Raw genomic sequence first — 27,742 nt, forward strand, 5'->3', positions numbered from 1 at the left:
TGGACATGGACGTTTAGTAGCTAATAAGGATTATTGTTGGTTGCTGTCATGCGTCGTCATAGAAACGTTTTTGAAAACTTTTAGTTTTGTGACCCGAGGCGAAATGGAATACGAAGGTAAGTAAGAATTAATTATTTTTAAATAGTACAAGATTAAAGTCTTCGTGTGTTTATTTATAAAATTAATTATTTCCCATTTTTAGAGATATCTCATGAACAGGTTCAAATTGAAGGCTCTAGAATAGTATATATTATTAATTACAGTAAAAATAAGACGTATTTGTACTATTAGTGGAATAGAAATTATTTTGATTTCTTGAATAATATTTTGAAATAAGTGTAAGCAAAAGCCTTAATTCTATTAAAAACGTATATGAATTATTTGTTTTGAATGTCAATGTCAAAAATATGTAAAAACTATGAATATTTTTTATTTAATTAAAACCTGTATCATTATTCTAATTAGAATATGCAAGACTTCATTTCATGAAGGTTGAATACACCCTATATGGGGGACTTACATACTTTTTATTATTATTTTTTATATTTACGAATTCTGCCATTATTTTCAATATACGTATATTAAATATATGTATTTTCGTTGATGCCACTTTCATCCAGTTATATCATTTCAATAGAGAGTTTCAAATCTACTGCTAGTAATTATTAAAAACTCAAGTCAATGATCTCAATGAATTTGACCTTCAAGATATTCGTCTGAACATTGATATTTCGATCAAAAGTGGTCACACCGTGTTTATTTTGCACAAATTCTATAATTCTTTCGATATGCATTTAAATTATAATTATTTAAATACTAGAATTATAATGATATTATATTTAATTAGTTTTCGAACGTATCGGGTACATTTATTTAATTGAATCAGAAACGAGCTTTGCGTAAATAAAATGAATTATGAACTAATAATAATAATGTGTTTTACATTTAGTTTATTAGCCAATTTTACATGCAAATATGCAAGTCCCCATTTTGTTATCTTTTTTATGTGGTTAAAAAATTAAGAAATCCTAACCAGTAAAGCAGACACTAACTGATAAAATTACTGTTTGCCAAACAAAACTAAATATGAAAGATATGTCTTTATTTCTCGCTAGAATAATTTGAACGGTTCAAATATTTCGTATTTATACAGTCATGATACATATTACGTAATTGCTTATCAATAACCAAACATGTTTTTGTATAAAAAAAGATTAATAAGACTTTTTTGTTATATTACCGAGTTTAAGAGCAATTTGAATCGTCGACTCACGATTGGATCCATCCATCAATTTTCGGTGAAAGCGATTAGTTGTTCTTTGTAAGTAGGTAATTTTATACTGAAACCTAATATCCCAAATTTATGTACGAAAACGCGGAGTCATTAAAATACTCTGAAGTCATCTTCACTAGAGAACTTTGGGATCGAATAATTCTCATATTTATCTCACGTTAAATACTAATCGAGCGATATTGAAGTAGTAGATCATATTTATACTATAGATACGAAACATTGTTTGGATGTTTTGAGATTTTTGTTACAAAGAAGTTGCGGAATTTGTTCTAATAAAACGGTAAACTTATATATATGTCAGAATGATATAGGTCAATATATTATAAGAAACACTTATATATAATTTTCTGAATTATATAAAATTCAGTTAAACGTATTATGGATAGAGGTATAATATATGTAACGTTACTTGCTAATAACAGTCGTTAACAGAAGTATTACACAGTTAATTCGAAATCGATGGATCGCAAACAAACAAAGTGATAACAGGTGATTAAGATTCGCGCATCGTCTCTTGCCCTAACACTGGCCATTGGGACAGTTCAATGACCTCACATCTCATGACTAAATCGACAGACTGGAAATGCATACTCCAAGAAATATATTAGCTAATACGTAACCCGCGGCTATGTGTTACTGTTTTCTATACGTTAATATATTTTTTATTCGAGCCTCACTCGTCTTTGTACACCAAATTCAAAAACCGGTCGCAATATATATTGATTGAGTCACAAACAGAAATCATTACGAATTATGATTATTGTAATGACTAAAGGAATTGCGGAATTAATTTAGCAATTCTTTTGTTCTTAATAATACACTGATGAAATTTTACAAACGAAACATTCTTTTTTTTAATAACAGAATACAACATCTTTGTCCAAGTGTCACGTAGAATATAAAAATTTATTAGATATTATAAGGAATTAAATGTTCCAATAAATATAATAACATATTGGTTTACAGAGTTATATTATATTAACAAATTTACAGGGGCTCCCTAGAACTATATTGTACTTATGTATTGAAATATAAAAAGAGGTATTTTTATTCATTTTAACGCAAACCAGATATACTTACTAATTTTATAATCAATATATTACATGTATCTGTTATCAATCAAGTGAGTCCAAATGAAAAACGATTTATACAATATTTATTAAACCTTTAATATAAAAGTTTTATCTTTGATAAACGTTTCAGTATGTCGGTCAATAGGATACTGGCATCATTGATCAAGCCATTCATTCAGACCTATATATCGTCGATGTTACACAATACTAAGATGGGATGCTGGGATGCAAATACGTATCTATTTATCTGCGTTCCCGTTCTCGTATTAATATCTTATTTGTTTTTTAATGTAACAATTTCATTTGTAATAACCGTAATCTCACAATGATATGAAACTGAAGACTTTTTTTTTGTATCTAAATTCGTATTAATGTACAGTTTTGAAATAATTACCTATGTTAGAAAGCTGACGAAATATATACAATAACTTAAATCGTTATTCATCTCGTCAAAATCTTAGTCATCTCGCTTTGATGTCATTAGTTCCACGTTGACGTTGGTGATGCCACGTTTTTGACTTGAGCCACGTAAACAGTTTTCGAAAGGAGGAAAAAGTTTAGTATGTGAGGGTAGCGTGTGAAAGAATTGTTCGTTATAAATTATAATGCAATTTGTAATGTCAGTCTTGGACGCTTTTTCTTGCATTCTAAGCTTTTTTTAATTTAAAAGCGATTGATATTTTTCATGTCATAAGTTAGTTAACTGTAACACTATAATCTTTTATCTATACTAATATACTAATACTAATAATATTATAAGGAGGAAAACTTTGTTTGTATGTTTGTTTGTTTGTAATGAATAGGCTCAAAAACTACTGGACCGACTTCAAAAATTCTATCCCCATTTGAAAGCTACATTATCCACGAGTAATATAGGCCCAATTTTATTTTGGACAAAAAGGGGTTCCGTAAGATATTTGGAGTTTTCAGGACACAAGGTGAAAAAAATCAACCAGAAAATCTACTTATTTTGCGTACGCTCCCTAAATTATTAAATATAGAACCATAAAATGTTCTAATTAATAGTAGATCTTATAAATATTTAGGCTATAGGCTATATTTAAAAAATATTAGGGATCCGTAAGAAAATTGCTACTTTGTAACCCACCGTGTAATAACGAAAACCTACAAATGCGTGCGCCGTAAATTCTATGGATAAAACAACAATATAATGTACTACGGGTTTGTAGGTCCCATTAAGATCTAGAAAAATGTCCGCGAGAGTATGTATATGAGTATCATAGTTTAGTCACAATATCCACTTTTGTGCTAAAAAAAAATAATTATTAAATCGTCTGAAGTAAGAAACTACGTTAAATATTTATTATGATATTAATCCTTATCCAAATTAATCATTATCTTATCAAAGGCATTTATTTAGAAGTAAAATACTCTTTTTTTCATCCCAACCAGACATTTCTTTTAGAAGTTATCACGAGTGGGTATAAGACGCTTAGAATTGTTACCTGATAATTAATTATTTGACAAAGAGTTTTATCAACATAATATACCTAATATTTAACTTAAGTATTTCGTTGTGAACAAAATTGTCATTGAAATCATCAAATAATTTTATTTCTATTAAGATCTTGGGAAAGTAACTCTGTCTGTCTGTGACGTTATAACGCCTAAATCGCTGAACCGATTTTGATGAATTTTGGTATAGAGATATTTTATATATGGAACCTTCGAGAAAGACATATACTTTTATCCTGATCCTAAATCTCGAATCACGATCCCGACCCCAAAACTACAAGAGTGGAACCATGAAGTGCAGTTCGGTTTCAGTGGCCTTAGTGTTATTTTTTTTACTTTTATCCCGATCCAGATGTCAAAACTATATAGGTGTAACCAAGAAGTGCAGTTCTGATTCAGTGGCCGTAGTGGCAGAGAACAATTCAGATGTTCACGCGGACGGAGTCGCGGGCAAAGGCTAGTAACTTTATATCTTGTGATCCGGGTCGAAGTCATTTACCGGCCACGTTAAACACATTTGATTGTATTGACAAGACAAGTCATGTTGGATTACCGTACCATAGAAAGTTTTTTGTTGCACCATGATGAATGCTTACTTACTTACTTGTTATCTTAATCGAGTTCTTGATCGGATGTAATCGATCTTTATACATTTTAATAAACTATTCGCCCGACTTAACTGTGTGCGGGTAAAAAGTTAATAGTCTTCCGAGTATCTAATGGGTTACAGAAGTATTTATCACATCAAATGTACAAAATGACAGTTTGTAACGATGTTTATGTCAACATGTTGCAATTATGTGCTTAATTTCATATATATACTATAGAAATAGCCTTCTTCTTTTTCCGCAGTTATGCAATAGTAGGTATGCTCAGGTCTAAGTCGATGTTAAAGACGTTTTTTGTCCCTAATTTTCTGGCAAGAAAACTCGTCTAAAGGGAAACTGAATGATTATATAGCTATTGTCAAGGCCTACCATACGATACTTTAGTGGTTAGCACTCAGCCTTATTTGCCATTTGGATTTTCCAGATGTTTCTTAATAAAATATCAGAAGTATTATTAATTTATATAAGTACAATTTCCTTTCTTATAATTACTATTTTGTTTTATTTCTACGACAGACAATGATTGATTTAATTGCATTAATATAATTAAAATAACTTTGACATATGATGATGTTTCTTGCTTAACGTAGATAATTAAGCAAAAACTAAGAAAACGTTGGTACCTGCGCAGGACTTGAATACATATAAATAATACATTATTTACTCATATTATTGTAGTGTCATTTATATGAAACTCATAGAATGCAGCCCTTAAAACCTTGACGATATATGTATATCAAAATAATCAATAATTACAATAATTGTATACCTTATTAATATGTCCATAAGAACTATATTTATTTTAGTTTCGGAGTTGAATTGCAAAACCGTGTGTTATGTCCCACGTTCAGATTTAAAGTGTTTATACATCACAGCATTACGCAACTTCCTTATAATAAAAGTTGGAAGCGAAAACACGTTTATAGCTAGACCGCATTGTCAGAATATCTTAACCAGTACACTAGTGAGCGGATAAGCATCTTTGTTACGCGAAATATGTATTAATAATTGCATATAACAGTATAGAAACTTTTATGGTCATGTAGGCTGTATGGCGCCCTTTAACGCTATGTAGTTGTCATATATGATAGCATAGTATGCTTTATCAATTATGGAAATGAATGTTGATCTAACAGTATGCTGCGATTGAATCTCACTCCTTATGTAGAGGATTCCTGTGTAATATTATAAAATCGATTCGTAGATTTCGATTAAAATATCGAGAAAGACATCACTCAGCTGTTTCGCAATTCACATTATTCTTATGGAAAGCTGAGAAGTTTTCGGCTAATATGTATATAAACTTGGGTGAGAGGAGAGTTTTTTTTTTAATTAATTGCGTATGTCTACATAAAGTATAATAATTTGAGAAGAAATTTGACAATGTATTCGGTGACGACAATTTTATTCGATGTTAGTGATGTGATTGTTGAGTTCCGAATACGATATTTGTTTTTTTAATTCCGATTTTTCCATTAAATAGTTTGACATTATTACAAATTCCATTAAATTGATCGGAAATGTTTGAAGGTCAATACCTAGTCTGGGTCCGAATTACAAAACTAAAGCTTGGTTGCGTTTACTATCGGTCTAGGTTACGACATTTGAAGATATAAGTAACACAGCGTAACATGTTGGAACAACTCAATCAACTTAAAACAAACAAATTATTAAATGGTAATGGAGTGTCCACAACATGGAACTTGAATTAATCTTCCCTGGTTCAACAGAGAATGTTGTGTAAGCTGTTTGGTTTGTTTAATTTAGATATGGGGCCGTATTGATATTTTAATGGGACGATTTCACTCGTAGGAACAACCTCGCTTGACCTAATATCAACAAAATCCGACGACTGCACTCCGCGAGAAGACTTGATAGATCTAGATCCAATAGTCTGTAACAAATACAAGTGTTGTCATCTCAAATGTGCCAAACTATTGCTAGGGGAGCATTTTTCGGAATATTTTTATAGGAATTTATAAAATCAACATAAATTTTTGTTAAATAAGAAAATATTTAGTTGCTATTTATCATTTAATGTTATCCTTATTTTCTTCCTTTTTCTTTTAAATGCCAATTTATTAATATATACCTAATATACAGTCAACCAAGATGTAAGAAGTTTTTAGTTATTCCCAAAAGCATTTACAATATAAAAGACACAATGTTATTGTCTTTTGTTTTCTATAAACTCCCTGTATAGTGTGTGTCTCTTTATATGTGTGTGTTCGTGTGCGTGTGTGTGTATATTTCATTAATAATTTTATTAACAATCCGGTTAGTAGACAATTGGGAGGGTACTTGTGTGTTACACCTCATATAAATTATAAGAAATAATAACTTTCCTAAAAAAAATCTTGCATAGCTTATATTGTCTTTATGTTAATTAATAATTATCTTTTCTTCAGTTGTAAATTAATGATAAAAAAAAAAATTAAGAATTTTAAACATGTCCATTGTTTATATGCAAATCAAAGGTGCTATACTAAAATGGCTTTTGAACGTTTAGTATAAAAGAATTAATTAACTTCAAACACAAATACATTACGTAAAATTCGTAAAAATATAATATTTTGTTATATTAGGTAATATGTAATGATTGAAAGCGTTGTAGAATATGTTATTGAAATAAAATTCATGCTATATGTGTCCAATTAAGACTTGCAAACGTCTGTTTGGTTACGCAATGATGCAAAGCAAACTCTCCACTTGGATGGTTATGCGAGTACCACACAGGAATGTATTAACAAACTGGATACACAGGCAGATGTTACAGTTATAATAAAACTAGCTTTTAACGCTGACTTCGCACGGACTAAAACTTATATCGGTCAAATCCCAATACATTGATGTCAGAAATTGCTTGTAACTTATACATTCCGACCATTTGAACGTTGTGAAGTACCGTTCGTACAATAATAATGAACTTTGGCGATAATAATAGTAAGTGTGGTGAGTGAGGCCACATAAGAAATTTTTATTTATAACGTACGTCGGTTGACCTTTCAGATGCTTTATAATTACGAATGATTCAAATCCCTGCATGTTATGGAAGGGTTTTATAGCTGTTCCAACAAGGGGTTATTTTATTAGTCGTCTCGACAGAACACGAAGGGAATATTTATGGGTAAAAAATATGACAGAAATGTTTGTAGTAAGTAGTAATAAAGAGAAAAAATTATGATAACTATATTCGAATAAAATAAAAATGTGTCAGGATGAAAAAAAAATATTTTTTTTTATATAAAAAATGTACACACGAGTTATAAAAGTATAAGAGAATATTATTCACACGTATCCACAGTCGCAATGTATTCAAAGGGATTCCTTTGTATTTTTTTGGCACACTACGTCCCTTTCTACCCTTAATGTAGCCCGCCGGTCCTCTCGCACCCTTTGTGATTTATAACGTCTCTTCCCTGTGAATGGAAGCGACTCTTCCCGTAAGTGCCACTCGTTAATTCCATTTTTAAAAAGGACCAACGGATGTGTTGTCTCCGGTGTTGTCAGCGCTCCAATGAAAATTCAAAATGCCGCTTGTGCTTCATAACGTTTCACCGGTTGATTAGATTTCTGGACGGAAACAGTATTTGGTTGACGGGATGGGGACGGTTTATGGCGATTTTTGTTAATGTCCGGACGGTAGGCACGTCGGCTGTATATTATCAATTTGTTCTTCAGCGTTGCGCGAGCGCCGCTTGTTGTTAGTTGCGTTCACAACACGGACAAGAGCAGCCGTTACGGTAATTGTTCCCGTTCAAACAAACGCTCACATTACACTATATGTATTAATAAAATCAAACCAGTGCTCAAGTAACATAAAATTATAAATTATATCCAGAAAACCGTAACGTTCTAGAAGTGTTAGTGTAACCAAATTATAACGTTATTTTTTTAGAGTGATGAGTAATTTTGCGTATATTACTATCAGTAAAACTCGTTTACATATGATATCGGACTGATAGAGGTTGAGGTGATAAGTGAGACTGTTGCCGGTACTGCACTGTAATAGATTGTGTTTACGTGATTGGATGTATTTTTAGTGCCTCATATGTAACAGTGATTGTGGTCAGATGTATGAGTGATGCGCCGGCCCGATGCAAGTGTAGCGTTGGACCTATTTTCGTAGCACGGAAATAAGAGCGGCAAAGGGAGCAAAAAGCTCTCACCACCTAAAAACTTGAGGACGCACACGTCTAGTCAGTGTCTATTTCTGTTATGCTCAGTATATATATTAAAATAATATCAAAATGAAGAAAATGACAATATTTAAATTGAAATCGATTTTTGGTTCCAAGAAAGGTGAGCAGTTTTATTTTATGTACGTTTATTAAATGACTATTGCTTCGTTTGTTTAAATATTTGTCACGTGCTACCAATTGTTTTCTCGCAGCTGGCCTGTAAATCATATCGATTTGAATTGTTTGTTATGACTTCTTAATAACGGTTGCATAATTTTTATACATGTGATATATATTTTATAATTAGTTGATTTTATTTACTGAAAACTATATTTCGATTACATAATTAAAGGATTAAATATTTTAAAAGTGTAATTGCATGCTCGTGTATTGTAATGTTATTTTAAATTGTACAGATTATAAATATATCTAGCATATGTTATGGGTATGAAAGAAACGATTGAGGTCACAGAGAAAAAATTTCTGTAATTTATAAAATATATTCTTTTCCTACATCAACTGTTTAGTTTTTAAATAATTTATATATTTTTTAAAATCATTTCATTCAAACTCTTTTATAAAAACAACAGAGTAATGATCCTAACCTTTAAATTACAAAATCGTGAACTCGTGAGTGTTGGTTCTACAGGTCTTTATTTTTCAATAGGTAAAAGGTTTTTTTTTTGTTTCCAACATAATTTGACGTTTTCTACTCACTAAGAAACTATTTGTGATGATTTTAATTTGTTATTTGATACCTACGATTTTTTTTTAGCAGATCTTTGACTAAATAACTACGATTTTCGATTATTCTTTTATATTTTTTCTGTTTGCTGTTGTTTCTAATGATAAAAATTACCAAAAAATATCTTCAAAAGATCCACGTATAGATTATTTTCTTCCACGTCGTATGTCTGAAACAGTTCTTACGTTCGTACATGAACCATCCACTTGAATCGTAATAAATCTCGTATTAACTGCACCATACCTCAACACGCGTGCATTCAATGAAGCGTTCCAGAATCACCAGTTATTTATTGATAATATTGAAATTAATTCATTGGTTATAATTTCGCCGGCATTCCTCGCTTATTAACGTTTCATAATTTTTTAAAATTTCTCCTAGCAGATGTAATTAAGTTTTTATTTCACTAACTCAACATCATCCAATGAGACAGCTGCTCTTTTAGTTTTAACTGCATCCTTGGAGTGTTTTTAAATAGTGTTATAAATCACCCGTCAGTTTTAACATAAAAGCGTACACATCCTCTTTATAATTATCAGACGGTTAACGGCTAATATCGCCCAACGTATTTACTAATTAAGTTTTAATTGAATATAATGTTAATTGAATGTTGTATTGCGAACAATGTCAGTCAGCACTAGTAGTGATCGGTGTTCGAGAGTGTATTGTATTTGTATGATGTGATAATTTAAATAAAAAGTGTATAGCGATAACCTACAGCGTTAGCATAAAGCTATTGATAAGCACGTGGGTTATTTGAACCGTCTGTATTGTTCAGTGGCCAGTGTTTAATATATCGCGCTCGTAGTTAGTAGTTTCAGTTGTTTTTAAGATGCTGTCTTGCTTCTGCGGACAGCGAAAAGGTAAGGTTGTATATCATACCTATTTTAAGTTAAGGTTGTATAATTTTTCGTATTTCGAGTCCCTGTAGTGTGTTACGCAAACTTCGACACTGTGTTTGAAGTGCTTATAACTAGAATAGTTAATATTTAATGTTGGAATTTACAATTTCACAACAAAGTTAAATGCACCCGATGATGCAAAATAAATGTCAAAACCGTTCTGTGCAAATAAGTATTGCAAATTCTCAAATAAGCCAATGTCTTTCTCATTATGTGCATTTGAATGTTGTAAAGAATTTACAAGGTGCATATTTTTAACGGTTATTTGTTGAACTTTAATACTTCAAGGTTTATGAAATAAACCTTATGGTGTCAAAGTTCAAAATATATTTATGTATATTCTATTTTAAAGTATTTATATGTGCGGAGTGATTGAAATTGCTTAAAAACGTCCAATTTTAAACACATCAAAGGGAATCCTTTTGAAAATGTATTGTATATGAAATATCTAGCTATTTCTTTAATTATAAAGATAAAGGTGGAACCCTAGAAGTGTTGAAATTCAAAATCGGCCCGGCAGAGGGCGCTGAACATGGTATTTAAGGTGTTGAAAACTAAAAGCCTGCAATGTATTTATTGTTTTAACATTAGTTTCTCTCTTATCTCTCTCTCTCTCATTCTCTTTGCGCACAATTTTGATGTTCGCGAAGACGTAATCGCGGGCAAAAAGTAGTATATATACATATTATATATAACACTATGGAATTGCTTAGTTTGTCTCAACACCATTCGTTTGGATCAAAACGATGCATTTGTCAAACCTTTCATCCATTGTGTCATAGAAACGGATCACATAAACGTTTTGTGTTTTTGTTGCGCCTCCAGTGAGAGCGTCGCTGACCTATAAATCTTTTATGTTTGCCTTTCAGAACGTTATCAAGCGATATACAGACTCGTTTACATTTCATAACGTATGTGGTCTTAAACCGAGTAACAGAAGCTAAGTTATAAGAACAGACGAATTTAAATTCGTATACTAATCGATAGCAGTTAAGTATTGATCAAGACTTTTGTTTTTATTTTAGTATAAAATATGAAATAAAATATTATATTCTATACAAATTATAATAGAGATAATCAAAATAAATTATCATAATTTTTTCAAATATTTAAATGTATTTAAAATACAAGTAAATGTTTAAATTATTGTGATGAATTCATTATTATTTTTTTTATAAAATAAAAAAAAACCAGTTCTCTCAAATGTTGCAGACATTACAGAAAACGTGTTAAACAATTCTTTTGCATTACATTAATATATTATACGTAGCCGATACTGTCTGATTTATTACAATCATTAATTCCGAATTATTTTTCATTCGATAACATGATATATAAGTGTTTTATTTACATAACAACTATATATAATATAATGTTTTTTTTTATGTAAATAAACTAAGATATAAATGTAAGTCAAATTTATATCGCGATATAAAATGTTACTTAAGTAACATTCGCTTCATACGATTCTCTTGTTAATATATCGGTAGATAATATCACGTAGACATTAATATTATAACATTGTATGTATATTGTTATATCGAATAACGTATTAAATATCCGTCTCACGAAATCTCGGACGAGTTGAGCTCAGACAGCGTGAACGTTCAGAGATTTCTATATGGTATCGGAAATATGATGCAGATTGCTTTCTCTGTTTTAAGATAATTTTGATATAATTATTTAAAAAAATGTACTTTATTGCGATCAATAACTTTCTAAATAATTTATCTATGAAATGGCATTGAGTTCAGTTGCTACCTTACTCATTAATTGTTGGAAAAACACCACAATAACTTCTTATTCTTATTCAGATTGGTTCTTTATACACAGCCCCAAGATACAATCAGTGAAAAAAACTATCAGTGAGATATAATCATCGCTTCTATTTCGTTTGATCGAGAGTATCCGAAGTATTTATCATCCCAAATAACCTTAATAAATGTATTATGAAATCTCAATTCCCCTACAACTAGATACGTCTTAACTATTTAGTACAAAAATATAAATATGGTTCCTGTTTTACAAAATTGTATGTAAAAAAAAAGTTTTGTTCCATGCAACATGAGCATCCTTTGTCTGACCTTTGTTTACATAATTGTGTGCAAACAAAGTATTATCTAGCATTACTTGCATCATCTATCTACGTATTATTCTCACGACAAAGCACGAAAGATGTCTGAGACGTAACCTCTCCGATGAAAGTGTCCGACATTGTCTAATGATGTCTTAATCTAAGAGTCGACTTTTTCTCACGTGATCCATTACGGAGTGCGGACAATGCGTGAAAATTGGAAATTGATGTTGTATCTATTACAATTTCAAATGCTCATATGTTGTAAAAAAATAAATAAACCGTTGTCGAAAGCAGGTTAAAATATGGGATTGCATATTTCCTATTGGCTATGATAATTATGAAATCAGTCCACACCATCCCTGATCTCTTATATATTTTTTACTTAATCTAAACACACAATGATAACATGTCGAAAATAATATATCAATAAATGACGTGTGGGCTTATGAATTTGAAAACTGAACATAAAAATTTGGTTTGAAGTCTTTAATTAAAAAATATTAGATAATTAAGATGTTTGTTTGCTAAAATATATTATAAAAGTAATTAGTGTTTAAGTCGTCTATGAAAAATCAACAAACAGTTTATAAGTCTTATTTAACAAAGTTTATATAAATTTAAATGAAACTAATATTTTTCTGATAAACTACGTGGACTGCGAAAAACATTAGTTTCATTTAAATGAATAAAACTCGCGAAAATTTTATATAAAGTATTCAGGGTTCTTGATTCATCAAGACCCAAAAAAAAACAAAACAATTTAAATGTACATCATTTTCGCGTCATTTTTCATTAACAATTTCTTAAAGTTGTACTCACATTAAAAGTATATATTTTTTAAATAAATGCATTGTTTCATAAAAATAAAAAATGTATAATTTTTTGTACATTGGCATTATAAGCATGAAAGTACATCAAAGTATTCAAATGATTTTAAAAGCCATGATTATATAGGAATTAAGTTATCACCGCCATCGTTATGCATAATTCAATCGCCAGCGCTTTGATCTCCTAACCGTTATGTGCTATCCAGACCTCACTGTTTGAATAATAATTCTTACTTTAAACATACTGAAACAAAATGCCGTCGTATGTTTTAAAGATGGTATACATTAGCGTTAAAATCACCCTAAAACCAAACCCAGTCTTCAGTGCCAGGTGTCACCAAGCACAAACACCCCTCGAAACACTTTGACAATTTGACATTTGATTAAGGAACATAAGTAACTAAATATGAGTAACAATCGCCATTTAAGCAACTTATACTCTCGCCTTTTTTATGGTAGTACATCAGATGGATAACGTCGAGATAAGACGCCCAGTAATTTATTATAGGTTTCTGTTGAATTCAGACCTTCATTAAAATTCAGCGGTAATTGGTAACATTAAGGTCAAGAGATGCGGCTGCGATCAAAAGAAATCTCGGCAATCGTAATTTATTAAGCTCGGTTACATAAAAATGTCATTCTTATGTAACTCATATTATTTTACAGAAAGACAATAATAATTTGACTGTTTATACGATATATGATCTCTTTGGACACTTTTTGTTATTGCAACAAAGCGTTTGTTTATTTTTCAACCTTTTCGTGTTCTTTGGCGGCAATGTTTTTAACAGAACCCATTTAACAATACCTATAACAATTTAATCCCAGCACGCGTGGGCTGTGTGACTTGCATATTGGAATCACTGACTGCCTGAGCACACTGACTGACTTGAGCACAGTGGTTATATTCTTGGAAAGGTGATAATTTGTAAAATCCTGCACATATACACTGGATGGAATGTAACACAAACGCCTATTGTTTAGTTAAAATAAGACGACCTTGTATTTTTGTGTTGCCTTTGCCTAAATTTATGTGATTATTAATTCATCACACGCCCGTATTTCTCGACCCGTATTCAAAATATACGTGTTCTGATGAGGTCTATAGTCTTACTAAAACTGATAATCTGTTTTGTTCATTTAATGAGATCTAAGATTTTCGCGAGTTTAATTCATTTAAATGAAACTAGTATTATTCGGATATACTACGCGGATTTTATTATTTAAAAACTACATAATCCCGACGTTTCGGTTACTTTGCAGCAACCGTGATCACGGGCAGACGAGATGTGTGTTTTGTTCACTACTTGAAGATGATTTGTGTGTCTTTTTTAATACTTTATATACTAATATGTTTAGCTTTTCATTAAATAAATAATATTTTTATCAAGTTTTTAATCAAAATATAATGTTATTTAAAAAAAAAAGTTGACGGACGTTAGCTTGTTTAAATAATGCCATCGTGATCTTCAACCAAGGTCGAAAAACTCGTTCGGGAACTGAATGAAACCTCCCGATAGTGTACACATTACATAAACACTGGTTATAAAGGTGTGTCCACACAACCGGAATCCGCTGTCGTTTAATGTGATTATGAAAAGGAAGCGGCTACTCAACGTCAAGACTGAAACTATTAATGGAATACTAAAATAAAGAGTCTTGAACTTTAAAAATGTTTTGTTGGAATTTACTCTACAGAATTTTTTGCCGTAACTAATTATTTCTTACTACGTACCTACTTCAGCATACGTTTTTGAAATGTATGCGAAGAGAGACTTCAATGGAATAATGTAAATTTATAATTACGAACAAAATAATAATCTTATGTATATTTATATATTTAACTGAAAAACAAGGATAAAGATCTCGTATAAATTATAGGTACATAAAACTGTGTTTAGGTCTTATAACATAATGTATTGTTAGTAATTAAGTAATTTCTTTTATTTAAGTGGGTACTTACAATTTAAAGCCGAAGTGTATAAAATTTTTATACTAGTGTTTTTCATTTTTTATATATTAGATTAACATCTGGATTGCTATTTGGCAAGCGACTTCGATAGATATATACATATCTATCTATCGAAGTCGCGATAGGTTTAATATATAATTTTATGTTGACAATAATGTATCATAGTGTTGTGTGTATCAGTTTTCCTTATACCATCAATTCATTATCATATTAATTTGCAAACCCGCTGGCTTAGTGTAACCCATACCACGAGCTTATTGTAACCCCTACCACGAGTTTACACCGTTTCCAATTTTATGAACCAAAAATTATGATAGTGGTACTAATAATGTTCGAAACTCATTCGTATTAGTTAATTCACGAGAAATTTAAAAGTATATGCGTGACTTATTCACAAAATCGCCGTGGAGGTTGTATACGGTTGCGCCATGATTTACCTTCTCGATGCCCTTGGGTGTGTTTCAATTCATATTTGTGGAATTCTAATAGGTAAAACAGAAAATATTACTTTATATGTGAGGCAAGTCTACAGAACGAGCCGTAACTAACATTTGGAAATAGCAAAGACTTAGAAAATAACCGTTCACACTATTTTAGTAACAATTTTTCACTAGAATTTAAGGTTTTATAAGTATTATTAAACACTAACCTAACATAACAATAAATGCCTTAATTACATTTAGCGATAATTATTTCGCCTCGATAGATATACCTACAAATTTATTCAATGTAATTATGTGTAACAAGATGGGATAGAATCTTCTGATACTGTGTCTACAGCCAAATGATGAGCAAATATTATACGCTAGAAACGTAAACTCAATAACAGCCTTACGATGTTTACACTGTCTGTGTCGTAATAGTCTCCTTTACAATACACATTGGTTGGCTGTATTACGTCACTTAAGATAATTTTACATTGATATATCTTCAAGGATGTCCTGTATCAGCTCTGATTGTTTTTATCGCGTAGACCAAGGTCATATTATCTGAGCCATATAAATCATTAACATGTCAAAAATCATGAATGTATTTGACATTGTTGACATTTTTTAGTGCAAATGTTAATTTTTTTTCTTAATTTACGATAGTGAATATTTTACAGGCAAACGACATCAACAACAATTATCGTCGAAGTCTTCTCGCTCGCCGTCTCCGGAGTCTGTGGGGCCGGCGTCTCCTTCCAGCGGGGAGTCCTTTCGACCCATACTTAGGACTCCACCTCCCTCTCGCGTCGGCCCTCCACCTTCCCCGCCGGTGCCAACACATCCTATTGCACCAGTGACCCCTGAACCCTCGGCTCCACTTCCTCTAAGTCCATGCCCAGTATGCGGTCGTACTTTTGTACCTGCGTCTTTGGCCAAACATGTCAAAATATGCGAGAAGATGACGGTAAAGAAGAGAAAGACCTTCGACTCCTCAAGACAGAGACGTGAAGGTAAATGACTGATGTCTTTTGATTATTTGGGTAAATGAACATCTTAGCTCGCTTGCTAGTAGCTGATGCAAATGGCTTGAAGTATAATTAGTTCTAAAGTATATACAAATTTGATATATATTACTTAATTGTCATTGTAAACCCAATTCGTTTTTCGGTAAAGGGCTGGATGTGAAGAATCATGTTATCGGTGAGTGATCAAAACGATCATGGCGTTCTAAATTATTCGCCCCACCTACTTACTCTTCAATGTGAATGTTTTACTAACATCGTACATGCACCGTTTGACCTGATAATGTTCCAAGAACAAAATCTAGAATGAAGTGTATCGACCAGAATAATAATTCTTTGGTAACCTACAAGTTACTGGGATAGAATGGTTTATTGGCAAGCAACCTAAGCTCAGACTTGTGAAAGTTGTTCCGATCTTAATACCCTTAAGGATGAATAGGGCCATATTTAAGGCAAATTCCACGTGTGACTTGATTTTAGTTCACAAACTTAAATGCGAGTCTGTGCAGTATATGTTTGTTGTGGAAATTATTGAAGTCTGTAATTACCTTGACTCGCTAGTTAACTCAACGGAGCAAGTGACATTCCTTAACCGTTCATTCATTATAGCAGTTTTAAGGTCTTTCCATTGAGCTGTGAAACACTATTAAAAATTAATTTGAATTCGCTATCGATTGTTATATTAAATACTCTTGATGCTTAGCAAAATAATAGCAATGATTTATTAGAAATACATTTGATATCATAAAATGTATTTCTAATAAATAATCTGAATAATAATTTACTTGCAAACACTTTATATTAACCGATCAATAACTTTATATAATTAATTGCCGCGGTTATAACATTGGTGTCCAAGGTCGCATACTAATATGACACTCCTTCAATGAGTTTACCGAGCCTAAATATACCGTTTGCATTATAAGTAAACATTATTCTTTTAACATGTCGTTAAATATATTGGCATTATATGTGATTGTGACGCTAAGTTCGCCGTCGCCGCCTACGTAAGCCCATCTAACTTGCTAACGCAAATGGCTGCCGTGAATCATATCTATAATTAATAAAGGCTGTCTGTTCAACTTGTTGTGTTGTATATTTTCGTTGAAATGCACGTGCCTTATGCATTAAAATAATGTCTTGCAAAAACCACGAGTAGGCATTGATTGGCCTTACACTCGCATGCTCACGAAATAAACCCGCAATTGCAGGCACGGACTTAGAACAATACTTGCCAAAGAATTTCGGTCTTCCAGAAAACAGCCCCTTCTTGGAGAAGAGTCCTCCGAATACTGCCAAAGCTACGCCGAAGCCTAAGACTGTTTCAGTGAGGAGTGCCATCATGAAGGTAATCGATTACTATGAAGTTTTAATTTATTTTATTCATATACTAATTACACACATTGTAACAAAAATTAACATGTGTCATCGTCATAAGTATTTTCAATATTATTGTAATAATATAGTTATACTGTGGTCTGCTTACTAACAGATTCATATATAGATGCTTGTTACTAAATCTGAAGAAAAAAAAATTATTTTACAGTATTATATACAAAAACACGTCTAAAATTATACAAACGTGTTCCACGATTTAATCATAATATTTGATTGATCTTATGTTTAAAAATATTTAAATCAAAGTGGTGATTTGCGAGCACTTTTCGTTATAATTCGGCAAATCTGTTTGCATATTGTTAGCAGTGTTTGACCCGCTTTGTTCTGCGTAAGACTTGGCGTGGCTTTTCTCATGCAAAATTATGGTCATGAAGCATCATTGTTGACGCTATTTGTAATGCTAAGTGCCATTCAACACTAAGTAAAGCATATACGGCTGATTGTAGGAATAAGTCAATCTTCACGGATTTGTTCTTAAGGGAAGTCAAAGTAACAATGCACGCTAGGCGATACCTTTTTATTTGTATAATGTTATTGAACTTATTACACTGCTAACTAACACTCATATTCATTTATCCTTACAAATTAATATTCTATTCAACATTTCATTTAACTTTACAAGTAAGCATGACAATAAGTTGAAGTAAAATAATAAAGGGACGATAAAAATATATTCATAGCCAACCGCGGATCTACAAAAATGTCCTCACTGTAACCGTGCGTTTGGTGTGCGTGCGTTCGAGCGTCACGTTGAATGGTGTGCTGACAAGGCGAAGATCCTTCCAGCGGCGCCCGCGCAACCTCCGCCCCACATCGCCGACGCAAAACAAAGGCTCAACGCACGCACACAGTACAAAGCACCGCCAGTGCGGACGAGACGGTAAGTAATACTTTTGAATTACTCGAAAGAGAAATTATAATGATTTATGTGTGACTCGTGACAAATTAAGATTGGAGAATCATTGATTCCATGAACCAGCTCACTGTCCATCTAAGGTCTAGTGACTACCATTGCTTATAGACATCTGAAGATATTGTTCCAAGTGTGCTGTTGCTAGGGACGATGGCTTTATGAGAAGAAACTTTTGGTTAAGAGATTCCGGCAACCTTACACATCATCATAATGCAATTGATACTTTACCAACTTTTTTGAGAGGGTGTGGCTACTCCGATCGATTTAGCCCAATTGCTTACGAACGGAAATTTACAACTATCCACCGTTGTTATTAAAACAGAAAAAAGTCCATTATATTAATGTATAATTGCAATGAAAAGCACAAAAGTTTATAATTTTCTCAGTTGTATTATACACAAAGTACTCGCAACAGGTCTAAATGTATGAACACATTTTCCTTTTTTAGTATTTTAAGGATGTAAACTTGTCTTATCGGCCATAACGACTGCGCAAAGCCAGTTTAACAAGGGCAGATACTTAACAGTTATTTATCTATGTATACAAGCGAGACATTTTTAGGAGAGCAAAAATACATTACGAATTATGACTTACCGAGATAATACATATCTTAAAGAAGTATTAAAGTTATAAATATGTTTTGTTAGGTCATCACAATCGAGAGACAAATCTTCTAATAGCCGATCAGCATCCGTAGAAAGTTCTCGCGGTATTTCTCCGCCGCGAGAGTTTGGCGACTATAGACATCAGCGCACGAGAGCCTCAGGTATAAACTGAATCACGTATAAAATGGAATATTTACCCAATTAAATTATTTATAGTTTAAAGGGTCTTGTTTATCTGATTGTTTGCTCTTATCTCAGATTTTTTTCTGGTTTAAGTGACAGGTATTATATAAAAACGTCACCTTACAGAATCTGCTTCCAGCAATGACTGCCACGAAGATTCCTCTCCACACATTCCTATCATAAGGAACTCTAGGGCATCGCAGAACAACTCATCAGGCGATGCCAATGTTAAAGCAAGACAAGCCAGACTCGCTAGAGACATCAGCAGCTCTAGGTACGTATTTAAAATTTTATTTCTTGGGATATCAAGTAGCTTCATTTGATTTATTTCAAATAAGGGGAAAGGAAGGTCCTTCATATATGTAAATAACTATTTTTAATAAATTAAATATAGATTTATTATAATCCCTATTTCATTTAATTCATAATAATACTAAATTCCTGTCTCCTTGTTTGCATTTTATTTGGAAATAATATTTGAAATATCCTTCCTTTCCCCTTCCTTAGAAGTTCCCAAGAACCTCATATCACCTCCGCACAAGAATCCAACACCGTTCCTAAATTAGTTAAAGACGAGCCATGTAAACCAAAAAATAGACTAAATGTAAAAAAAAGGCAACAGCTCAAAAAGTTAGAAGAAATTACTAACAAGTACAATGAACGAAAGCAAACAACGAAAAATGTTGCGCTCAAGAATTCCGCAGAATTAGAATCAGTTACCAAAAATATAAAGAAAGTAGAAAAAATCGAGATTCCAGTCAAAAGCCAAATCCCAGTGCCAAAGAAAATAAAACAGAACAAACGCCAACTAAAACAGGATAAAAATTCCCCAAATACAGATAATAATATGCAAGATGATGAAATGAAAAATAACTTACCTTTAAAAGATTTAGATTCTAATAAAGATGTTCTTAAAGTAAACATAAAAGAAAAGAAAGTTAAAACAAAAAACACAAAGGAGGTTAAAAAAAGAACAAAAGAGAGTACAATAAGTTTAGATAGCTTAGAGGGGTGTTCATCAGATATGGCTAACAAAGATAAAAATTGTCAATCGATAGGAATAAACACAGAATTACTATGCCCATGTGTCCCTTGTGTCATACATGATGTGCCAGATTTGAAATTCGTAAATTCAAAGAGAACAACATCAAATAAAAAGAAAATCGATAAAAACAACCAAAGCGCTTTAAGCATACCTCAGCCTGTGGTTGAACTTTTGTACAAGAACCCAAATATGACTAATTCGTGTGATACCGAAAATAAGCACTTCATAGAAGAACAATTAGATTCAAATGAAAATATACGTATACAAGATTATGAACAATCAGTAACTGCTTTATCCAATTGTTTAAGCACTACAAAAGAGCCAGTTTCAAAAGATAGTTTTGAAATGTATATAGAAATATCCAAAGACACTAATGATTGCGATCATGAGTCAACCCGCGACAGTTTACATGATGATGTACCTAATTTGTCTGAAGAAAATATTGAACTAAATAACGAACACGATATGAGCGCTGAGAGTTTCGAGGATTCATTTGAAACTAAAGACAAATCTAATGATAAAGCAAACGACAATGATGAAGATGGATGCCGTCACGGTAGTGGTGAAACATATACAAAGTTTACTGAAGACCCCTCAGATTTTGATGAGTTTCTAAACATAACGGATAAGTTGATCTCTAATTCAGAGATGGAAAAATGTGTCGAAAATATTCACACACCCCAGACGGATTCCCTCGAGTCTATGGATAAAAATGTAGAAAATGACACTAAGACTTCGACCACGCAGCACACTTTTTCAAATTCTTTAGAAGAATTGAAAAATGATTTAAAAGACCTTTTATATGAAGCCGAAAAAGATGTGAATGTTACAACAGTTGTTGAAAAACATGAAAACAAAGAGGAAAATATTGAAACGCAAAAAAATGTTAATAATATGGAGCACATAACAGTTTATGGCCTTCAATTTGTAGATCAGGAAAAAATTGCTCCAAATCTTAATCTACGCGAAAATCCATCAGAATTAAAATTGCCATCTATAAACGACACTAATAAATGCTCAATAAAGACTTATTCTGTTAAGAAAATTTCAAGTCTGTATAAAGGAAATAAAAAATGTAAAATGTTAGGTCAACAGAAAAGGTCAAATAATGAAAATAGAACGTTTATTATAAATGAAAATCAAGATGAAGTTAGTGACGAAGCGCCGCCACTAAAGTTGCCACGCATTGATGACAAAAGGTTTACATTAGCCTCTCCCATAACCTTGTAACATTGATAATCTTATTATACTATACCTATAATTACTCATTATCACTAGTTACTTAATATATTCGAAGGGATAATTTAACAGTAGGTATTTTCTGTGCATTAATTAACACAATAACATTAACATTCTCATTAACACAAACACAATATTTTTTTTTAAATTATATACAATATAGTTATATACAGCGGAGGTTACACTATAAATATAATCAGTGTTTATAAAATTTCAGGAACTGTATTTTTATATATTCTTTCAGAATTGATGATAATTATGATCCCTTCGCATCAGCCGCTAGACAGATGAAGGAACTCATGTCATCTGACACAGACATTCCTAAAAAAACCCTAAATTCCTCTAAAAATTCCACAAACGGCACCTTACCTAGTTTACGTCCCACGAAAGATAAAACACCCCTCCATAAAAAAACAGATAATAGTAAAATGATAAAAGACACTATCAATAAGACATATCAGAAAACACCAACTCTCTATAGGATGAAGTCGTTCGGTAGCACTAGTAACGATAACAGTACGGTCAATAATAGCTTCGGCGGTAGATGCAGTTCGTTTAGAATCAACAGAAATGAAAAGAAACCTAACATACAAACGAAACCAAACGCAACAAAACTAAACACAACATTTACAAAGTCTAGTAAAGAAAACGTCAGTTCCAACGATAAAACATATTTTAACCGCAACAGCAGTTTGAACAGATCATTTTCTAGTTATTCTAATTCTAGTTATAGTACACCAAAATTAAAGGATAAAATTCCAAAAATATCTCAGTCGATGCACCACGGTTTCCAACGCAGCACTATTAAACAACCAATAAAATTAGATAAAATAAACAAGGACGAGGAAAAGAAAAGTTTCGTTAATTTGGATTCCATTCTTGCTTTCGACAACACATCTATGAACGACAGCAACTATATAGATCCCAGACTCATAAACGAAAACGATAATCTCCCTATCGATGTCAATACAATACTAAACAATCCTGACATAATTAGTAGTATGGAATCTTTACTCACAACTGAAAACTTACCAGCTAAATTTGAATCTTTCAATTCAAACAAAAATAAAAACTATGAAAATAACATAACACAGTCGCTGACCCTCAAATTAGAAAACAATAATAATATAAATAAAAACGCCATAACTGATTTTAGTTCTCAATATGATAAGTTAATGTCTTCTTTAGAGCAAAGTATAGCGTCAAAGACTTCCGTTAGAGATGATGATTCTCTATGTGGAGACTTTGACCTCGAAGAATTTATGTCGAACTTTGACGACGCAATGCATAAACAAACAATAGATAAAAGGACTTACAGTTCAACTACGAGGGTAGTAACATCTGAACTATCTAAGGAAGTTAGGTCCACAGACACTAAAGTTGTAAACTCTCCAAAAGTAGTCAATAGTGGTAGTAATGGTTTAATACCTGTTAACAAATCAACGTCTCTTGTTTTTAGCAATAACAATATAATGAGCGATAAAATATTCCCATCCTCTATTAAACGATCCACTTCCCTCCTCGACTCCATACAAAAGAAGTCTGGACCAAAGATCGACAATACAAAAAGCCGTCACAAAACTGATCAACTCGAAGAAGACCTGATGCAATCTCTTAAAGATTTTGATAAATTCTATGAATCTGAGAGGAATGAAAATCAATCAACTATGAAAGAGACTGCTCACGCAAATAAAAATGCACATGATTCATCAAAAAAAGATTTCAAACGAAAGACAGATCATAAAAGCAAGAAATCTGACAGTACGAATGGGAATTATACACCGAATGGAAAAAGCAGCAACGATTCGGCGTATAGCAGGTTAGTCAGGTAACTAATTACAGCAGCAAAACTAATCCAAAGGACATTGGCTTCAGACTTACATGATTGTGTTTGTAATATATGGAATATCTTATAATATTTTTTCTAATAGCCTTAACAGGATTTCGCCATCGAAACTGTCGTTGTGTAATACAAAAGAGAACAATGGAATTTCGTCGTTGGAGAAAATCCCAGCGGGTTCGGATTCAAGTTGCAGTCACAAGGACGACGTTAGATCGATATCTAGCGAGGAGTTCCTGGCTATGGAACGCTCCACTGAGCTGGATGAAACATTACTGCGACCAGAACAGAAAGAAGTCGCGATAACAAATAATGGTAATTCAGAAACCTGACATTTATATTTAAAGCTTCATTTATTGTGTAAAATAATTTAATTCTAATCAACTGTTTCCTATCAGTTATTGAACAGGTTAAAAGTTTTGTGATTATTTTTATTTATCTAATATTTCCATAAGTTTAGATAATTGTCTCCAAAATAACTTTATCCAAAGACAAAAATCAAGGCTTGGTCAATAAAGATCTTCGATGGTACTTTTTATCGTGCGCAACAAGTTTTAGAATTATTTAACATATATGTACTTTTTTTAGAAGTTAATGTTATTTAATAGAATGAAAATACTTTAGATAAACGTTCGTGCTCGCGACAGTCTCGGCACAGTTCAGGCTGGGGGCGAAGACCTGAAGCTCTAAGCTCCAGTGGCTCGGAGAGCTCTCTCCACAAACCCGCCCCGAGACTCTCTCGTTTCTGCCATGAATGTGGAAGCCGATTCCTCGACACGGCCAAGTTCTGTATAGAATGTGGCGTCAAACGACTACTTATCTAGTGTGGTCGTATCTAGTCTATGCTGTACTTCGCATCCAGTGATGCTGTCGACCATTTTATATGATGTAAGATCTGAACGGTGTTTGTATTGGTTGATCTTATTTTAAATGAATGCACGTAAATATTATATGCATATTTATTTTAATAATATAAAAGTATTATTATTTAATTTTTGGCTATGTCATTTGTTTTTCTGATAAATTATAATAGCCAGGTCAATACCAAAACGATGTCACACCATATATTGTATGTGAGTTTTGAAATTGCGTACTAAACAGAACTTTCTCAAACTGTATGTAGGCTCCGCCTTATAAATATAAAGAAAGATGTTTTTACTATAGTAGATATTTATTTAGAATAGATCTACAAATCCTGAGATCTGCTGTTTATGAAGTGCCTTCCCTGTAGTTAGTTATTGTAATAGCATTAGTAACTTAAAATTTTAAACACTCACCGGGGCCAGCGATTTGAAATTAACATATCTGTGATATGGGACATGCAAAATCAAACTCCTGATATATTTTAGTTCTATGTGCATTATTAAATTGAAAAAAAAGCATCAAGTGCCAATTTTACTTGGAATTTTAAATGGATTTTTGTGAGCCTGTGTATATTTTTATTTATGTTTTGCACTTGTTAGTAAAGTTATTTTGTTTTTTAATATTTTAATTCCAACTTCCAAGATATCCTAATAACATCTCTTCTACGTGTGTAGCCATTTTTAACAAGACTGACTTAATTTCGAATATTTGGAAGTTTAATGTATTGTTTATAAATGATTACAATATCATGTAATAAATTAACATTTTAATTATATTTGTTTAATTTTCATACATTGTCACCTAATAATTGTTACTGTGGTTTTTTTACCCTAATTAATTTATTTTTTTAATATATTTACACACATTGGTTCGGGGTAAACAAGCCAAGCCAGGAATTGAAAATTTGCATCAAATGTAACAAAATAAAATACTTATCATCATTTCAAAGAAGTAATAGCAATAAATTTAAGAATTTAATTGATTTTCTTTAAACAAACACGTTAGTCATTGTTGTCACTGTGGTTAATTAAATTACCAATCACAAAAAGGTTAACAGCAAATTAGTATTTACATTTAGCCGTATCTTGGTACCTATGAGGCACATTACAATCTGAAAGATCCCCTATAAGCTTTTCTTGCTGATATAGCACCCCTTACTCTTAGCCTACGCAATGCTTCCCGGAGATGCTTTGGCTGTAATGGACCTGGCTCCCCAGATTTTTCCAAGACCTCTAACGCTGTAAGAAAATACATTACTTGTTTATTTAAAGTATGACAATTCGCAAACATTTTCGACAATATATTTCATTATTAATTAATTGACTGCAGTTCTAACAGTGTGTAAGACAAAAATTAAATTTTTCGAAGAGTTGAATCTGTAAATTTTTATTTAATAGGATAAAAAAGGATTAATTTTTAAATTGATGATTATTATTGGCAGAATATTATTATTGGTTTTTATCTTCGTCAAGTACTTCAAACAATTTGTAAAGGCCAATTAGATTACTTTGCCACTAGCCACTGTCAGAACTCCACAGTTGACATACTTATTATTTATTATCACATAAGAGACATCTATTAAAAATCAAGTATATCCTACCTTCCTCAACGACTTCACCAACAAACACCTTAGCGATACCAGACATAGCTATCACAACATTCTGTCCGACTGAACATCCAGTGATAGTCTGCATCAAACGTTTTACAGCAGCCTTAGGAAATGCTGCTCGTCTATACATTTCATACCTTCCGAGTTGTTCTTCAGTAAAGTTTGACACTAAAACTCTGAAAATTAGTATGACAAGAAGACAGTGAGAGATAGACATATAAGGTTGACATAAATTAGCTCTTCTAGGGAGCACTGAGAGTGAAAATTGACCACATAAATATTGGATATATCTAGATTTTAAAATACAGCATTAACATTACAATAAGAAGCCTTCTAACAGCTTTTAAAAAGTGTACTTAAATTAGCACAGGAGATTCTTAAGAAATTATTGGGAAAAGACTTATTATAATATGTGCTTGGAAGAACCTTTCTAAATAGGAGAATAAAACTATTTGTTTTCTTATTAATCAATTATGCTCTTTAACAGTTAATAATACATTAAAATCTACATGCCAAATATTCTTATTATAATTATCTCATAACTCACTGCATCTTCTCTCTTTCCTCTTCTTCTAATTCCTTCTTTGTTTTCTTCTCTCTTTCTCTTTCGCTCAGATCTTCCGCTGTTTGATAGTCACCATTTGAATTTTCACTTTGCTGGAATTCTCCCATGTTTGGCATCACACTAGCATCCTTACTTGTAGAATATTCTCCTATACTCTGTGAATGGCTCTCCTCAATTGTTTGCGAATTATCAAAGGAATAATCATTAATGTATGATCCATACTGATCATTTGGATCACTGAGGTCCGATTGTGTTATAAACATGTCAGTGGTTTCAGTGTATATATTACCAAGACCCTCAGAGTCTAGTCCTTTATCTAAGTTATCATTGAAATGCTCTGTTGTGATACTCTGTTCACTTTGTATACTCTCACCATAATTGACTAATGTTGTGTCTGAAATAAATAATTTATAAATATAATGCATACTAAAAGTTTTATAGCCTTTAATTACTTACATTCTGGTTCATCTTTCAACAGTTTCTCTTCTATTTCTAAGGATATTTCCTGAGAGTCGTCTTCGTTAAAATCACTGTGGTCCAGTTCTTGAGCCAATTCCTCTTCTATATAAGAAATGTCAAATTTTTAATCCCATATCAAAGTTAATCACCAATCATTTATAAAGTGCTACAAGCTTACCTTTTAATCTTTCTGCTTCGGATAAACCGTCGCTGCTGGGATTATCAGCCATTTCTTTTAACTACATTCGTGATATAGTTATAAATATGATAGTAATTACTTTTTTGGAAAGATATTAGAAAAGATTTAAACTACATAAAATACGACGCAAACTCAAAGCGTGAATGTTTTTATTTTTAGTAACCTTTTGACAGCGACAGGCAGTGAGTAATGACATAAGCCATAAAGTTTATTGCACA

At 32.0% G+C, this 27,742-nt stretch overlaps 2 protein-coding genes across 8 annotated transcripts; one reads left to right on the forward strand and one right to left on the reverse strand.

Annotated features, from left to right (window-relative positions):
• LOC116771080 (uncharacterized protein DDB_G0283357) lies at window positions 1-25,463 on the forward strand. 7 transcript variants are annotated; one of them, XM_061523079.1, is made up of 10 exons: window positions 1-116; window positions 16,261-16,593; window positions 16,757-16,783; window positions 17,817-17,953; window positions 18,684-18,883; window positions 19,564-19,682; window positions 19,831-19,978; window positions 22,233-23,816; window positions 23,920-24,143; window positions 24,453-25,463. In XM_061523079.1, exons 1-10 carry the CDS (start codon window positions 104-106, stop codon window positions 24,650-24,652), a joined length of 2,985 nt encoding a protein of 994 aa, XP_061379063.1. In that variant the 5' UTR covers window positions 1-103; the 3' UTR covers window positions 24,653-25,463. The 7 variants fall into 7 exon arrangements, with proteins under 7 accessions (XP_061379063.1, XP_061379058.1, XP_061379064.1 ...); XM_061523074.1 differs by lacking the exon at window positions 1-116 and adding an exon at window positions 8,168-8,753; XM_061523080.1 differs by lacking the exon at window positions 1-116 and adding an exon at window positions 8,168-8,753 and having other exon boundaries at window positions 17,862-17,953.
• LOC116771081 (TATA-box binding protein associated factor 11 like protein 2) lies at window positions 24,981-27,690 on the reverse strand. Its single transcript, XM_032662770.2, has 5 exons — window positions 27,504-27,690; window positions 27,323-27,427; window positions 26,849-27,260; window positions 26,293-26,477; window positions 24,981-25,930 (listed from the first exon to the last, which is right to left on the reverse strand). The coding sequence occupies exons 1-5, from the start codon at window positions 27,553-27,555 to the stop codon at window positions 25,797-25,799; spliced, it is 888 nt and encodes a 295-aa protein (XP_032518661.1). The 5' UTR covers window positions 27,556-27,690; the 3' UTR covers window positions 24,981-25,796.
• Between the last annotated feature and the right edge of the window lie 52 nt (window positions 27,691-27,742).

This window comes from Danaus plexippus, chromosome 17 (genome assembly GCF_018135715.1).
Source record: "Danaus plexippus chromosome 17, MEX_DaPlex, whole genome shotgun sequence".
Taxonomy (NCBI): domain Eukaryota; kingdom Metazoa; phylum Arthropoda; class Insecta; order Lepidoptera; family Nymphalidae; genus Danaus; species Danaus plexippus.